The sequence below is a fragment of the Dermochelys coriacea genome, chromosome 22 (genome assembly GCF_009764565.3).
Source record: "Dermochelys coriacea isolate rDerCor1 chromosome 22, rDerCor1.pri.v4, whole genome shotgun sequence".
NCBI lineage: Eukaryota > Metazoa > Chordata > Testudines > Dermochelyidae > Dermochelys > Dermochelys coriacea.
The window spans coordinates 7155995-7170123 of NC_050089.1; the positions used below are offsets into that span (position 1 = coordinate 7155995).

The 14129-nt window shown below is 49.3% G+C and overlaps 1 protein-coding gene and 1 long non-coding RNA gene across 5 annotated transcripts in view; both read left to right on the forward strand.

The window, feature by feature from the left end:
- Positions 1-5931, forward strand: part of LOC119846709 — a 114885-nt gene extending 108954 nt beyond the window's left edge. The window contains exon 3 of the long non-coding RNA XR_005289953.2: positions 5548-5931. This is a non-coding gene — a long non-coding RNA (uncharacterized LOC119846709). The remainder of the gene's footprint in view (positions 1-5547) is intronic.
- Positions 5932-13141: 7210 nt separating this feature from the next.
- NTM (neurotrimin) overlaps positions 13142-14129 on the forward strand; it is a 669964-nt gene continuing 668976 nt past the window's right edge. The window contains exon 1 of one of the 4 annotated variants that reach the window (XM_043500940.1): positions 13142-13491. In XM_043500940.1, coding sequence (XP_043356875.1) covers positions 13431-13491 — 61 coding nt within the window. In that variant the 5' untranslated portion in view covers positions 13142-13430. The remainder of the gene's footprint in view (positions 13492-14129) is intronic. The other 3 variants (XM_038380967.2, XM_038380972.2, XM_043500939.1) reach the window with 3 other exon arrangements.

Consider the following 14129-nt stretch of genomic DNA (forward strand, 5'->3'; position numbering starts at 1 on the left):
TGTTCTCTTTTCTTAGGCAAAGACACAAATATGTTTAATTTTTTTAAGGCATATAATGTAGGTAATTAAGTGGAATAATCTAATTGACTGTTCCAAGCCACTCCAGTATATTAGTTGCCTACATGAGCAGGGTCGAATCCAGAGGTGCTGTAAAGGGTGATATAAATTCCAAGTTAATAACTTATGTATGTGCTGAGAGCGTAGCAGGTAAAACAAAAAGAGAGAGAATGTATGTAGATAACACTAATAATACCCAGCACTTGCATAAAGATCCAAAGATTGCAAAGGAGATCACATCCTTTCCAGCTAATAGATGGGGAAACTGAGACACAGGAGATATGATTTGCCCAAAGGCACCCAAGAAACCAGTGCCAGAACCAGGAATTGAACCCAGCTTTCCTGATTAGTGCCCTGTCCACTAGGCCGCACTGCCTAGATGTACACAGCTGAAGCAACACCCTCTGTCGTACTCCTTCCTTTCAATCGTATTCACACCCCTTTCATTGGTAGTTTACAGGCTTTTGGCACTCTCCCCCCAAAGCTGTAATGTCTACATGGTCAGCTGTATAAGAAGCACAGGAGTGGGTGACCTGGTTGCAATAGGGAAGTACCTTGCCCTAGCTGGGCAGTGTGCTAGATCACAATCTTCTCAGGCAGCTCTAACAGCTTGCTAGACAAAAGGCCTGATGCAACCCCCATTTAAGTCAATGGAAAGACTCCCCTTGACCATGAGGGTGCTGAATCCAGTCCAAAGACATTGGCTGTTCCAGCCATCAGTTGCTCCCTCTGATTCACCGTGAACCTTGGGCAGTCCCAGACAAACCCCTGCGAAAAGCTCCTGGTGGTTCTGCTAAAGGCCAGTAGTGGGGAGCTGTCAGGAGTTGTAGAGCCTTTCTCCTCTAGGTCAGGGTCTTGAATCTAGGCTGTGGCTGTTGGGGAGCAGAGCCTTATTGCCTAGATGTGCAAAATATCTTGTTCCTTAGAAATGTTGCCCAGGCCACTGGCTTCAGTGGATCTCTTTGTTTCCAGTAATTCCCCCTCCAGCACCTTGCCCCTCAATCCTGCAGTGGATCATGGCACGTATATGGGCTGCACTTAGCCTTTGACTGTCGCTCTTGGTTCTTCTTGCTCCTTCCAAGATCTACAGCCCAAATCCCCGTTCCTGCTGTGTCTGGCTTCCAGCATTTTTATTTTGAGCCCTGTAGTTCAACGTGCTGTGAGAAGAGAGAGTTTAACCATTCGCTTTGTTCTTTGGATCCAGTGAAAGCCAAGTTTCAGGCACAGCACCTGAGCAGGGCTGGAGTCGCCATATCTGGGAAGGCCAGAGATGGGCATGAAGTCTTAGGATCACTGTGTTTGTGGCAGCCTCTGCCTGCCCTGTGGGACAGGTTCAGTCTACTCCAGCAAGTCAGGACATTTCCACTGGAATGATTTTCAACTGGAAAAAGCCCTCTTAGCGCATTGGAAATTTTTACATGGGAAAATGTTGATTTTTGCTGGAAAATGTTGATTTTTCCATTGGCAAAAATGAAATGATGGCTCCCTGGTAGCTCAGTTAGAAAGCTCCTCTCAGCTTCTCTTTCCCCCTGCCTGGAGCAGCAAGGAGGCTGGGAGTTGGGGTGCTCTGCCCTTGACTGCCTCCTAGAAGGCTCTTGTCAATTTCATTTTCTGACTGCATGGCAAAGGTGAAATTTGACAAGAGCTTTCCAGGGGGGCAGCTGGCAAGCTGAAAAAATTGGTTTCAATTTGCCCTAATTAGATTCATCAAAATTTTTGTCCCATGAGAAATGTTGAGTTTTTTACTTTGCACCCTGAATCAGGAGTATTTTCTTTACAAAACCTCAACATTTTCCATGGGATGGAAATTTGGTTTTCCAGCCAGTTCTACTGCCTATGCTCCCCCATAGCTACCAGCTTCTGCTCAGGGGGAACATGGGCAAGGCCACACGCAGGCACTGGGCTGATGAGTGCTTCCAGGTCATCCACCCCCTTTTACTTCCCGGCCACCATCCTAGGCTGTGCTGAATGCCCAGAGCTCTGGCTGGAGTGGCTGGGAACACCTTGCAGGGTCTCGCCTCCAGAGCACAAGCAGCCAAATTATGGCTGTCTGCTGCGCAGGAGTGTTGGGGGTGGGGCGATGTAAGGGTCTCCTCTACCCCCTCTCCACCCTCCCATGCACCAGCACTGTAACATCCATTATTTGACCCCCTATAACTCCCTGGCTTGGTGTCTCCTTGTCATATGACTTTTTTGCAGATGGGGTACGGCTACAAACACCCCCGCCCTCCAAGATGGGCTCAGTCCTGCAAGGTACCAACTACCCTTGACTCTCAGCAAAGCCAGAGAGGACTGAGGGCGCTCATCAGCTGACGGGAGCGCTCAGCTCCCTGCAGGATGAATCGCAGCACCCCTTTCCAGTAGCTAGCACCAGAGGGCTTCTCTGCAGAGACTATAGTTTTGATCATATCAAAACACACATTGAACAATTGCAGAGTAATAACTCTGCAAACAGAGCATATGTCTAGTGTGCTCTCTGGGCCATTCCAACAGAGGGGCTAAGGACTGATTGAGCCACAATGACTGACTTCTCTTACCCTAACGGGGTCCACCCAGCCTGCCGTGAGACATATATAGTATATATAGAAGCTTGCGCTGCCACTGCCCAGGATCTACCTAAGGGACTTAAGCCTCTACAGCTGCCTGTCAATCTACCACCTTTCACCAGTGTTAAATTTATTTAAACTATAAGAAACAAACACACACACCCTCCCCCGGTTATCCCTCAGCTGTCAGTGCAGGGCAGAGATTGGAACTGTGAGCTGTCCCTTCTCTAGGACATGTGTGATAGCTCTAAGCTTTGCCCTGCCCATTCTTACCCTAAAAAGAAAAGGAGTACTTGTGGCACCTTGGAGACTAACACATTTATTTGAGCATAAGCTTTTGTGAGCTACAGCTCACTTCATCGGATGCTGTAGCTCACGAAAGCTTATGCTCAAATAAATTTGTTAGTCTCTAAGGTGCCCCAAGTACTCCTTTTCTTTTTGTGAATACAGACTAACACGGCTGCTACTCTGAAACCATTCTTCCCTAAGTAGAGAATCTCCAATGGGTGTCTACTAGCTGAGGGACCCGGTTATGGGTAGTGTTTATGGAGGGATGGGGGGGAGTGTCGGGGGAGGGCTCAGCTGGAAAGAACACACATGACTCTGCTTTGTTACCCTGGTCTCAATCAGGGGTCAGTGTCAAAGGAGTTACACCACTATAAGACAGCTGTGAGACCAGCATGGGGCCCTGTATCTGCATCAGGAGTGACCGCGAGAAGAGAGAAGCTTTAGAGAGTTACTTAGTCTCTGTCCGATTACAGATGCAGCCATTGTGTTGGGATAAGAAGGACATAGATTCATAAATATTAAGGTCAGAAGGGACCATTAGGATCATCTAGTCCGACCTCCTGCACAACGCAGGCTACAGAATCTCACCCACCCACTCCTGCGAAAACCTCTCACCTATGTCTGAGCTATTGAAGTCCTCAAATCATGGTTTAAAGACTTCAAGGAGCAGAGAATCCTCCAACAAGTGACCCGTGCCCCATACTACAGAGGAAGGCAAAAAACCTCCAGGGCCTATTCCAGTCTGCCCTGGAGGAAAATTCAATCTGCCCTAGAGGACTGTTGTTGTTACAGCAACAGTCACTAATGTCATACACATTGTGAGTCACTGATGTGTGATCATTCAGGATGAAACTATCCATAGAAAGAGTTATAGAGATATCATGCAGTGACCACAACCAGACAATCTCTTTATGGACAGTTAAACTTCTCTGCAGTTCCTTTGTCATGCAGAGCAGCTGCCCCTAGTGGTCCTACAACCACCCCCTGCAGTTTCCCTCCAAATTCTCCAGAATAATCCAGTTAAAACCAAAATCTTTGAAACTATATTCCTCGTCACCAGTGTTTTAGTCCCCTATTGCTGGCTCCCTTCGTTTGCCAGCAGGACTCATACGTTTGCATTCTAGTGTCCCTCTGGGCTTGTCTTATATGATTGCTGAAGTGTTCAGTGATCACTCAGTGTTTAAGCCCCTTGGGAGAACCCTGCTCTAATCAGCATCTTGTTCCAAATGGCTCTTCATAATAACAAGAGCTTCACAATTCCCCACACTGCCTCTCTGTCTTGGAAGTTCAGCCGTTAAAGCCACAAACCCTAATACCATATTTGTAGCTCCGAGTCTGGGATAAGCTGGGAAGCAAAGAGACTTCAGTTACAAGAAGCCCTTTTTGCTCATTCATGTGCCGGAGTCTGGCTGCAAAAACCTTCTGGCATTTCAACCGTCTACTTCCAGTCCCAGAGCTCAGGATCTCTCTCCTTTGGTTTAGCTGAGCCGTCAAAATGGACCTGATTTCCCATTTCCAGGCACTTTGCTGACTCATTTATATTAGCACAAAGTGCATGTAAAATGCTATTAGATGACAGTGGTAATATTTTGCACCCATTGGGGTAGTAAATGACTGCACAAGATGCAGGCCAGGGGGGAATCAGACAGAGTGTGATGCATATCAGGTATTGTGCCCAGCAGACCAAGAATGAATTGGTATTTAAATAAAATTGGAAGGGGGGGTGGTATTTTTGAAAGAGCTTCTCAGAATAACGTGGTTCTGCTCAGAGTTTCTCTCGGGCTATGCAACACATTGCTCAGCAAGTATGAATGCTTCAGAACCTGTGAGAGTAGTGTGTTTTTTCTTTCAATTTTGCAAAACTTGTGCAATTTCATGAAAAAAAAAAAAGAATTTTCTTTTCATTTCTTTACTTGCAGGTACAACTGATTTGAATGAACATTCAAAAGTAAGATCATGAGATTTAGAAATGTGCTTTTTCTTTTTAATGCACAACCCACCACTTCACACAACTCCCCTTTTCACCTCTTCCCCTGACTCCTTAAAAACAAACAAACAAACAAACAAAAAACATACAAAATTTAAAAAAAGAAACAAAAGCACATCTAGCATAAAACTTTAGGGGTCATGAATCCTGGAACAAGGACAAAACTGCAAGTATTTTGTCAGAAAATTTAGTGGGGGAAATAAGAAAATGTGCTGGTTTCACTCAGCTCTAATCAGAAAAGTTATGTGAAAAGGGTCTCATGTTAACAGCTTAGAATCCAGTTCCTTATCTGTATTAAATTGGCATAGATCCATATGCTTTCAATACTGTCACACCCACTGAGGATCTGGGGCCCTCTCTCTTGCTTGAATGCAACCAAGTCATCTCTGTTTGCTTACTAACCAAAACAAGAGTTTTGTATGGTCAGCACTGCCAATGTGACATTAGAAGAGTGAGCTAGATTCTGCTAGGTTTCAGAGTAGCAGCCATGTTAGTCTGTATTTGCAAAAAGAAAAGGAGTACTTGTGGCACCTTAGAGACTATCAAATTTATTTGAGCATAAGCTTCCGTGAGCTACAGCTCACTTCATCGGATGCTAGATTCTGCTAGATGCCTCACATTTCCTCTGCAGAACTGCTGGCCTAGATTTGATTCTAAGTATCTCTATAGGAGGTGGTCACAGAAGAGAGAGAGAGAAACACAGCTGGATTGTCTGAGACTTTGCAGCCAATTCTCCTCTTGAATTGCAAAATGAACAGCTCGGATCTGGAAGTCTCTGAAGAAGAAGAAATATGAAACCTCATTCCTCCCCCCCATCACCACTTTTGTGAGCATAATGTTGTTTAAGGAGCTGTGAGTCAGCCCAAGTGATATGAGATGTTCTTGCCACTAAGGAAAATAGTGAGCATTCATTAAGAAATACTATTTTTATTTATTTATTATTTGTATTGCTTAAGAGCTTCTGTTAAGGGCCAAGACTCCCTTGTACAAACACAGAACAAGGAGATGGCCCCTGCAATTTGAAAAGCATTAAAGGATCCTTTCAACAGGAAATCTCTGTGCCTCCTTGAAAGATAATTGTTAAAGTAACACTAATCTCTATTACCTGCCATGTAAAGCCTGATGAATTATGGTCCAGTGGAATGGGACACAGAATTGGGAAGCAGGTAGCCCTGGTCCTTATCCCGGTTTGGCAACTGACCTGCTGTCTGCCTTTGGCCAAGGATTTTCCCTTCTGTTTCCTACTTTTTCTCGGTCTTGTCTATTTAGATTGTAAGCTCTTCAGGGAGATACTGTCCATTACTTTGTGTATGTACTGCACCTAGCACAAAGGGGTTCCAATCACAGTTGGGAGGCTTTAGGAGTTACTCTAATACTAACAAAAAGAATAAATCCAGAGTCACTCCATTCACTTCAGTTGAGTCTATCTGGCCCTCCTTGCTGTCATAGCTGGGTACCTTGGGGTTTCTCCCAGCTTAACAGAGAGCAGCATCTGGCCCTCCAAGGCTGACAAAATCCTAAAGGTAGACTGGATTTCAGAATTCAGAATAGCAGCCCTGTTAGTCTGTATCCACAAAAAGAAAAGGAGTACGTGTGGCACCTTAGAGACTAACAAATTTATTTGAGCCTAAGCTTTCGTGAGCTACAGCTCACTTCATCAGATGCATTTGGTGGAAAATACAGTGGGGAGATTTATATACACACACAGAGAACATGAAACAATGGGTTTTATCATACACACTGTAAGGAGAGTGATCAGGAAAGGTGAGCTATTACCAGCAGGAGAGCGGGGGGGGGGGGGGACCTTTTGTAGTGATAATCAAGGTGGGCCATTTCCAGCAGTTGACAAGAACGTGTGAGGAACAGTCGGGGGGGGGGGGGGGAATAAACATGGGGAAATAGTTTTACTTTGTGTAATGACACATCCACTCCCAGTCTCTATTCAAGCCTAAGTTAATTGTATCCAGTTTGCAAATTAATTCCAATTCAGCAGTCTCTCATTGGAGTCTGTTTCTGAAGTTTTTTTGTTGAAGAATTGCCACTTTTAGGTCTGTAATTGAGAGACCAAAGAGATTGAAGTGTTCTCCGACTGGTTTTTGAATGTTATAATTCTTGACGTCTGATTTGTGTCCATTTATTCTTTTACGTAGAGACTGTCCAGTTTGACCAATGTACATGGCAGTGGGGCATTGCTGGCGCATGATGGCATATATCACATTAGTAGATGCGCAGGTGAACGAGCCTCTGATAGTGTGGCTGATGTGATTAGGCCCTATGATGGTGTCCCCTGAATAGATATGTGGACAGAGTTGGCAACAGGCTTTGTTGCAAGGATAGGTTCCTGGGTTAGTGGTTCTGTTGTGTGGTGTGTGATTGCTGGTGAGTATTTGCTTCAGATTGGGGGGCTATCTGTAGGCAAGGACTGGCCTGTCTCCCAAGATCTGTGAGAGTGATGGGTCGTCCTTCAGGATAGGTTGTAGATCCTTGATGATGCATTGGAGAGGTTTTAGGATTTCAGAAGCTTGCCTCAGCTACCGCCCGGGTCTTGGGATTTTCTGTGCGTGTGGTACAGCGTGTGAGATCACCTCCGACACAGGAGATGCAACAGCTTCTGTGAAGTCCTCAGTGTTAGTTTGGTGTCGTGGTCTATATTCTGGCTCCTCTAGGAGTTCTGCACCCCTCCGCTGCCCCCCCCCACCCATCACCAAAGGCCCTTCTCCTGTCCCACACAGCAATAAAAACTTCCGGCCCTGCATCTCAGAGCCAGAGTCAATTAATTCGGGATCACAAGGCTTGGGCTGCGGGGCTCAAAATGGCGGTGTAGACATTTGGGTTCAGACTCTACCCGCAGCCAAATGCCTACACTGCAATTCTGAGCCAGAGCCGGGCCAGCTTTGGCTGCGCCCGGGGCTCTTTTCTCACAGGCAGTGACGTACCCTGAGGTCCCTTGGAATCTGTGTGCTGGCACCTCCCATGATGCTCTTGAGCTTTGGCTGGACCAGGCCATGGTGCTGCCATTATCTTTGGGCTGGAGCAGAGGAGAGTGGTGAGGGCCCGTGTCACTCCTGCCTACTGCGAACGTACTGCGTCGGACCCTAGCAGAGAGAGGAAAACGATCCATTTCTTAAGCACCAAGAACATACTCAAGACTATGCAGAACGTGAGTGACAAGACCGTCTCTGCTTGAGTGAATGACAAGACTTGTCTACCTGGGGAAGTGGACCTGCATAGCTATAGTAGGATACATTATTTTGCTCCAGCTATGCTGGAATAACTCCCCTGGTGGACACTGTTCTGGAATAATTATTCCACTCTTGGAATAAATGCTAGCCTTGAGGCATAAATTCCAGAATAGTGCCTATTGGAGGAAGTATTCTGATAAAGCTATGCCAGTTAATTTCCCCGTGTGATCATACCACAGATACGGCCCACTGGAAGGCCCAGGGGAAGGAGTTTGCTTGGAATGTTTATTACATCTTTGTGTTTCTACAGACCCCATCACCAGAGTACCTGAGCATCTCACACGTTAGTGAATTTATCCTGGGAGTAAGGGAATGAGCCCCATTTTACAGAGGGAGGAAATTGCGGCACAGAGGGGTGAAGTAACTTGCCCAAAGTACCACAGAGTCTATACTAGGGCTGATAATTGATCCCTTTCCCCCCGAATCACAGGCCAGTGTCATCAGCATAAAGCCATCCTTCCTCTCTCTATTTATTCCTTGTCACTTCATTGCCTCTTGTATAATGGGGTGGAGGCTGTCTTCCTCTGGCATGGGTAAGTGAGGGTGGGCATTGTGAAAGGAGCGTGTCTTCAGGAAAGAAGAGAGGGCAAGGAGCTTGGCACACTGGGTTTGGGAAGCTCTTCCATGCCAAGGGGGAAGGTGAGAATAAGCACATCGAGCACCGAGGAAATGATGCAGCATCAAGGCTGGTCTTGTTGGCAGAGCAAAGGGGAAGCAGGGGACACAAGATCTGGGGCTGCGCGGGACCTCACGGAGAAGGATGAGAAGGTTAGAGTCATTACTGGGGCAAGGAGGAGCCAGTGGAGGGACTGGAGGAGGGAAGTGACATCATCTGCTCAGGGAAGGGGGGAGATCATCTCAGAAGCAACTTGGTGCTTGTCGGTTCCAGGGAGACAGGCATCCTCCTGAGTACACTTGCAGCACAGCTTGCACTAATTGGCATACTTACCACGGCCCCATTGTGCCAGGCGTGTACATACATGGCTATTAGGAGATGGGCCTGCTCTGAAGAGCTTTGCTAAACTCAGGATATGTCTTCAGTGGAAAAAAAAAAGTGGGGGGGTTAACTCAGGTTAAACCCACAGTGAAGACCCAGGGTACATAGAATCATAGAATCATAGAATATCAGGGTTGGAAGGGACCCCAGAAGGTCATCTAGTCCAACCCCCTGCTCAAAGCAGGACCAAGTCCCAGTTAAATCATCCTAGCCAGGGCTTTGTCAAGCCTGACCTTAAAAACCTCTAAGGAAGGAGATTCTACCACCTCCCTAGGTAACGCATTCCAGTGTTTCACCACCCTCTTAGTGAAAAAGTTTTTCCTAATATCCAATCTAAACCTCCCCCATTGCAACTTGAGACCATTACTCCTCGTTCTGTCATCTGCTACCATTGAGAACAGTCTAGAGCCATCCTCTTTGAAACCCCCTTTCAGGTAGTTGAAAGCAGCTATCAAATCCCCCCTCATTCTTCTCTTCTGCAGACTAAACAATCCCAGCTCCCTCAGCCTCTCCTCCCTTGTCTGAATCCTGCCAGGCTCGCAATGTCAGTGACACCTAGTGGCAGTGAGTTCCCCTGGCTAGTTATGCATCTTCCCTTGACACTTGCTTTCACAGAGCATCCCATTGCTCTTGCAACACTGGGACAGGTGAAGGGGGAGGCAAATAGGAGCACCCCCCTCCTGTCATTATATTCTGTACCTATTTCAGCCCTGCTTCTTTCGCTCCTCTTTAGACTAGAGCCTGAGCTCTTTGGTTGGTAAATTGGCCTTTTTCTTGATAGTGTTGTAGAAAAAATTTGCTTCTTTCTAAACATTTCAGGTTTTTGATGAACAATTTAAAAAAAGCCTTTGAAAAATTATCCCTCCCTCCCCATTTCTCTGCCCTTTGTCCTTTTCTCATTTGCCACTGGAAAGTGGATGGGAGGAGATGAAAAAAAACCCCCACACACACTCTCTCTCCCAGCAGCAGCAGCCCTCTCCCAGTCTCAGCCCTCTCCCAGGACTGATTTCAAGCCCTTCAGGGCAGGAGCGGGTGACCAGCCCACCACAGGCACACACAGTGTGTGTTGTGCTACAGCAAGGTTTGGCAACGTCTGAAAGGTTTGGCCGATCGCGGGGCGAGGGATGTGCTGGCCACGGCTTCCTGCAACCTCCATCGGTCTGCAGCGGGGAACCACGGCTAGTGGGATCCGCGATAGGCAAAACCTGGGAAGCGGCAGGTAAATAAACTGGCCTGGCACGCCAGGGGGCTTACCCTGGGGGGCTGCACGCCAAACGTTGCCGACCCCTCTGCTACAGCAATCTCCCGTACAGCAATGGCTGTTACAGGACAGCATCATTTAGAACAACCCAGAGTCTAAAGCTCAGGTGTATGGGAGGATCTGGGCCAGTACTTGGCTGTTTCTATAGTAATGACCCCTGAGCAAGCAATATAATGTACATGCTCATCACTGAGCTTGTCCAGAGGCTGCATGTCCATCAGAATGACTAGATGTCCTGATGTGTAATAAAAACACTGTGAGTCATAAAAAATCAACCCAGACTCCTTTACAGGGCCTGATCCTTCTCTCACTTACAGCATCTGAGCAGGAGGAGAATGGCTAATACGGGCCAGTATTAGAGTTTTGTATTATATTTATAAATGTATAATACTGGCCAGTATTATAGTTGCTGTATTTTGTTATAAAACAAATAAAAATAGTAAAATAAAAAATATAAATTAATGTTTTGTAACCCGGGGGAAAAGAATTTACAGCACTGTACAAGCATTTAAAGCATTCCTTTCTTTCTCTTCAGTATTACAGTCTCTCTTCTTCTAAGTTTGGGTAGCGGGAGCGAGTAGTATAAAGGCCCTACCATCAATCATATGTTAACCCACCGCTTGACCCCGTAAACCCTGCACACCGGTCACTGATGTCCCACCTCATGGGGGTATTACTTCCGGGGTCAAGGCGGACACCTGTCGGGAAGCAAGGTGTGTCATGTGACCCCTGTAACAACTCCTCCCACTGTCCTCTACCAATCAGGATGGGTTTTGCCCTGACAGGAATGCCCTGAGAGAAGATTTGACCAATCAGGGAGAGTTCCGGGGTTTGTGTGAGCCCTCTAAGAACTCCTCCCACTGCCCTCTACCAATCAAGAGGGGTTTTAGCTGCTGGGGACCACCCCAAGAGGAGATTTGATCAATTGGGGGGAATTCTGGGGCCGGGTGACCCACCAGGAAGTGGCTCATGTGACCCCTCTAAGAACTCCTCCCACCACCCTCTACCAAGCGCGATGGGTTTCGGCCACAGAGGACAGCCCCGAAAAGAGATTTGACCAAAATAGGGTGGGTTCTGGGACGGGGTCAACCGCCCAGAAGAGAGTCATGTGACCCCTCTAAGGACTCCTCCCAACGCCCTCCGCCAATCAGAGTGTAGCACTATCACCTCATAAGTCCCAGCACGGGGCAGAGGAGGCCATCTCTTACCAAGAAGATGTGTTTTAGAAATTGTGGAAAGGCTGAGAGGAAACGTGGACTCCTTTACCACCCCTGTGAAAACTTCGGACTTTGTTTTAGCCCGGAGGACCTTTGGAGTTGTGTGGAGAAAGCGCTACAGCAGCGACAGTTCTGAAGAGGATGAGGGAGAAGCCAAGGGGATTCCTTTGGCCCAGCCATTGATGGATACGCCAGAACCGGAACCCAAAGCCCAACTACTCATGCAACACCCCGATGAGCATGGTGGCCTTTTGTCGTCCGCCGCCCTGGAGGAGGAAGGCGATCATGGCTTGGAGGAGGCACCGGCAGACAAGGTGAATGGAAAAGACATTGCTCTGGTGAATGAATGATTAAGAAGCGATGGTTGATGATTGGATGTAATGGGGTTAGGAAGCAGGGGTTGTGTAAATCTAAAAACAAGCAGTGCAAACTTACGCTTGTTTCTTGTCTGAAAATCCCTTGACAGCTCGACGATGCCACATCTATATTGCAATGAGAGACCTGCAGCTGCAAATGACCCAGACTCACGGGGCTTGGGCTGCGGAGCTAAGAATTGCAGTGTAGACATTTGGGCTCTGGCTGGAACCTGGGCGAGACCCCACGTGGGTGAGAGGGGTCTCGGACTCTGGGCTCCATCCCAAGCCTGAACATTCACATTGCAATCGTTACCCCGGTGGCCTGATCCTGAGTCAATTGCTCTGAGACTCAGGGTTTTATTGCACTGTAGACATACCCCCACCACTTGGCTTTTAACTGGGGTTGGCATCTTGCCTTTAACCCCAGGCTCCTCTGTAGGCTTGGACTCGAGCTGCTGACCAGAGTGTCAAAGCCCAGTTGCCAGATTTGCACACAGCATTTTAAAGCAGAGTAGCAGCCCTGTTAGTCTGTATTTGCAAAAAGAAAAGGAGGACTTGTGGCACCTTAGAGACTAACAAATTTATTAGAGCATAAGCTTTCGTGAGCTACAGCTCACTTCATCGGATACAAGGCACAAATGAGGGTGGTTCTTGTCAGTTGCCAGCTTGTGCAGATCACGGAGTGACTGGTTCACTTTCTTTTCCAAGTGCACGGCCCGCTCCAAGCTGCAAACCCTGCCTAGCACCACGGTGAAGGTAGCCCGAGAGACTAACAAATTTATTTGAGAAAAGAAGAGGAGGACTTGTGGCACCTTAGAGACTAACAAATTTATTGGCGCGTAAGCTTTCGGGAGCTACAGCTCTGCTGCTCTGAAACCTGACATTTATTTGAGCATCAGTCTCCCAGGTGCCGCAAGTCCTCCTTTTCTTTCTGCGGATACAGGCGAACAGGGCTGCGACTCTGAAACCTCTCATCCTGATGGAAACCACTTCCAGGGCGGGGGCGGGGGGTATAGCAGCAGCAGCACCCCAATACCAGCAGCCCCGGTGGGCTGAAGGAACCCAAAGCTGGCCCGGGCGCGTCGCCTTCCATCGCCGCAGGCAACGTGTCTCGGTGACCAGCTGGCCCGAGTGCGGGGCGGCGGGGGTGGGGGGGTGGGGGGAGTGTGTTGCGGGGTGTAGCTCTGCCCATCCCCGGCTCAGCACCAATGGCTGCGCGGCGGAGGAGGGCTGGCCGGGGCCGGCTGGGCGAACGCGCCTCCTGCCCCAGTGCCAGGGGATAATTGGCGAGCGCGGAGCCCCCGCTCGTCCTTCGCGCTCGGGGAGGGGGGCGAAACGCTGGATTTAAACCTCTCCCCGCCAGCTTGAGAGCAAGCGAGAGCTGTCGGGGGAAAGGGAGGGGGGGGGGGGAAGCGAGGCCGGGGGGGGGGAAGGAGGGGAAATAAAAATAACCCCCCCAGCCAGCAAACCCACCCAAACATGCCCCGCTCCATGGCTTGGGCGATCGTCGCGGCGCTGGCGGCGTTGTTCCTCTTCCAAGGTAGGGCTGGCGCCGGGCGCGGGGCGCACTTCGGGGCGGGGGGCTCGGGCCGGTGCCGAGCGGGGCTGCCGGGGGGCCCGGCTCGCTGGGGGGCGGGGGAGACGGGCCGTTACCCGGTGTAGCGCCCAGGCGCTGCCTCTCCCGGCGGGGAGGAAACTTGGATGCCCTGATTTCCAAACTTCCCCAGGCGCACAAGAGCCGGCCGGCCGACCAAGCAGGAGCGGGGTGGAGGGAGGCTCCCTCTGAACCCCAGAGATCGGGGTCTGGGCTGAGGTTTCGGCCGGCAGCTTCCGCCACCGGGGCCGGAGGAGCCAGCCCGCAGCAGCTGCGGACAGATGTTTTCGTCCGGGGGAGGGGGTCTGCAAAAGCTAAAGGGCTCCGCGGCGTGTCCGCCCCGCGCTGCGAAGTTCTCCGGGGGTTTCCGTCTAGAGCCGCGGGGGCCCGGGAGAAGCTCCCGTCCCAGCCCCCCCCCCACCCCCCCCGGCGCTGCTGCATCTTCCTGGGCATGGCTGGGGGGGGGGGGGGCTCCGGCATCTCCGCGATGCGTGCCCGCTGATTGCACTGTATTATTAAAGGCCCGTCGCCGGCAGCACCCTTCACCTTCCGATCTGCCCCTGCTCCGCTTTATTCCACTGAGC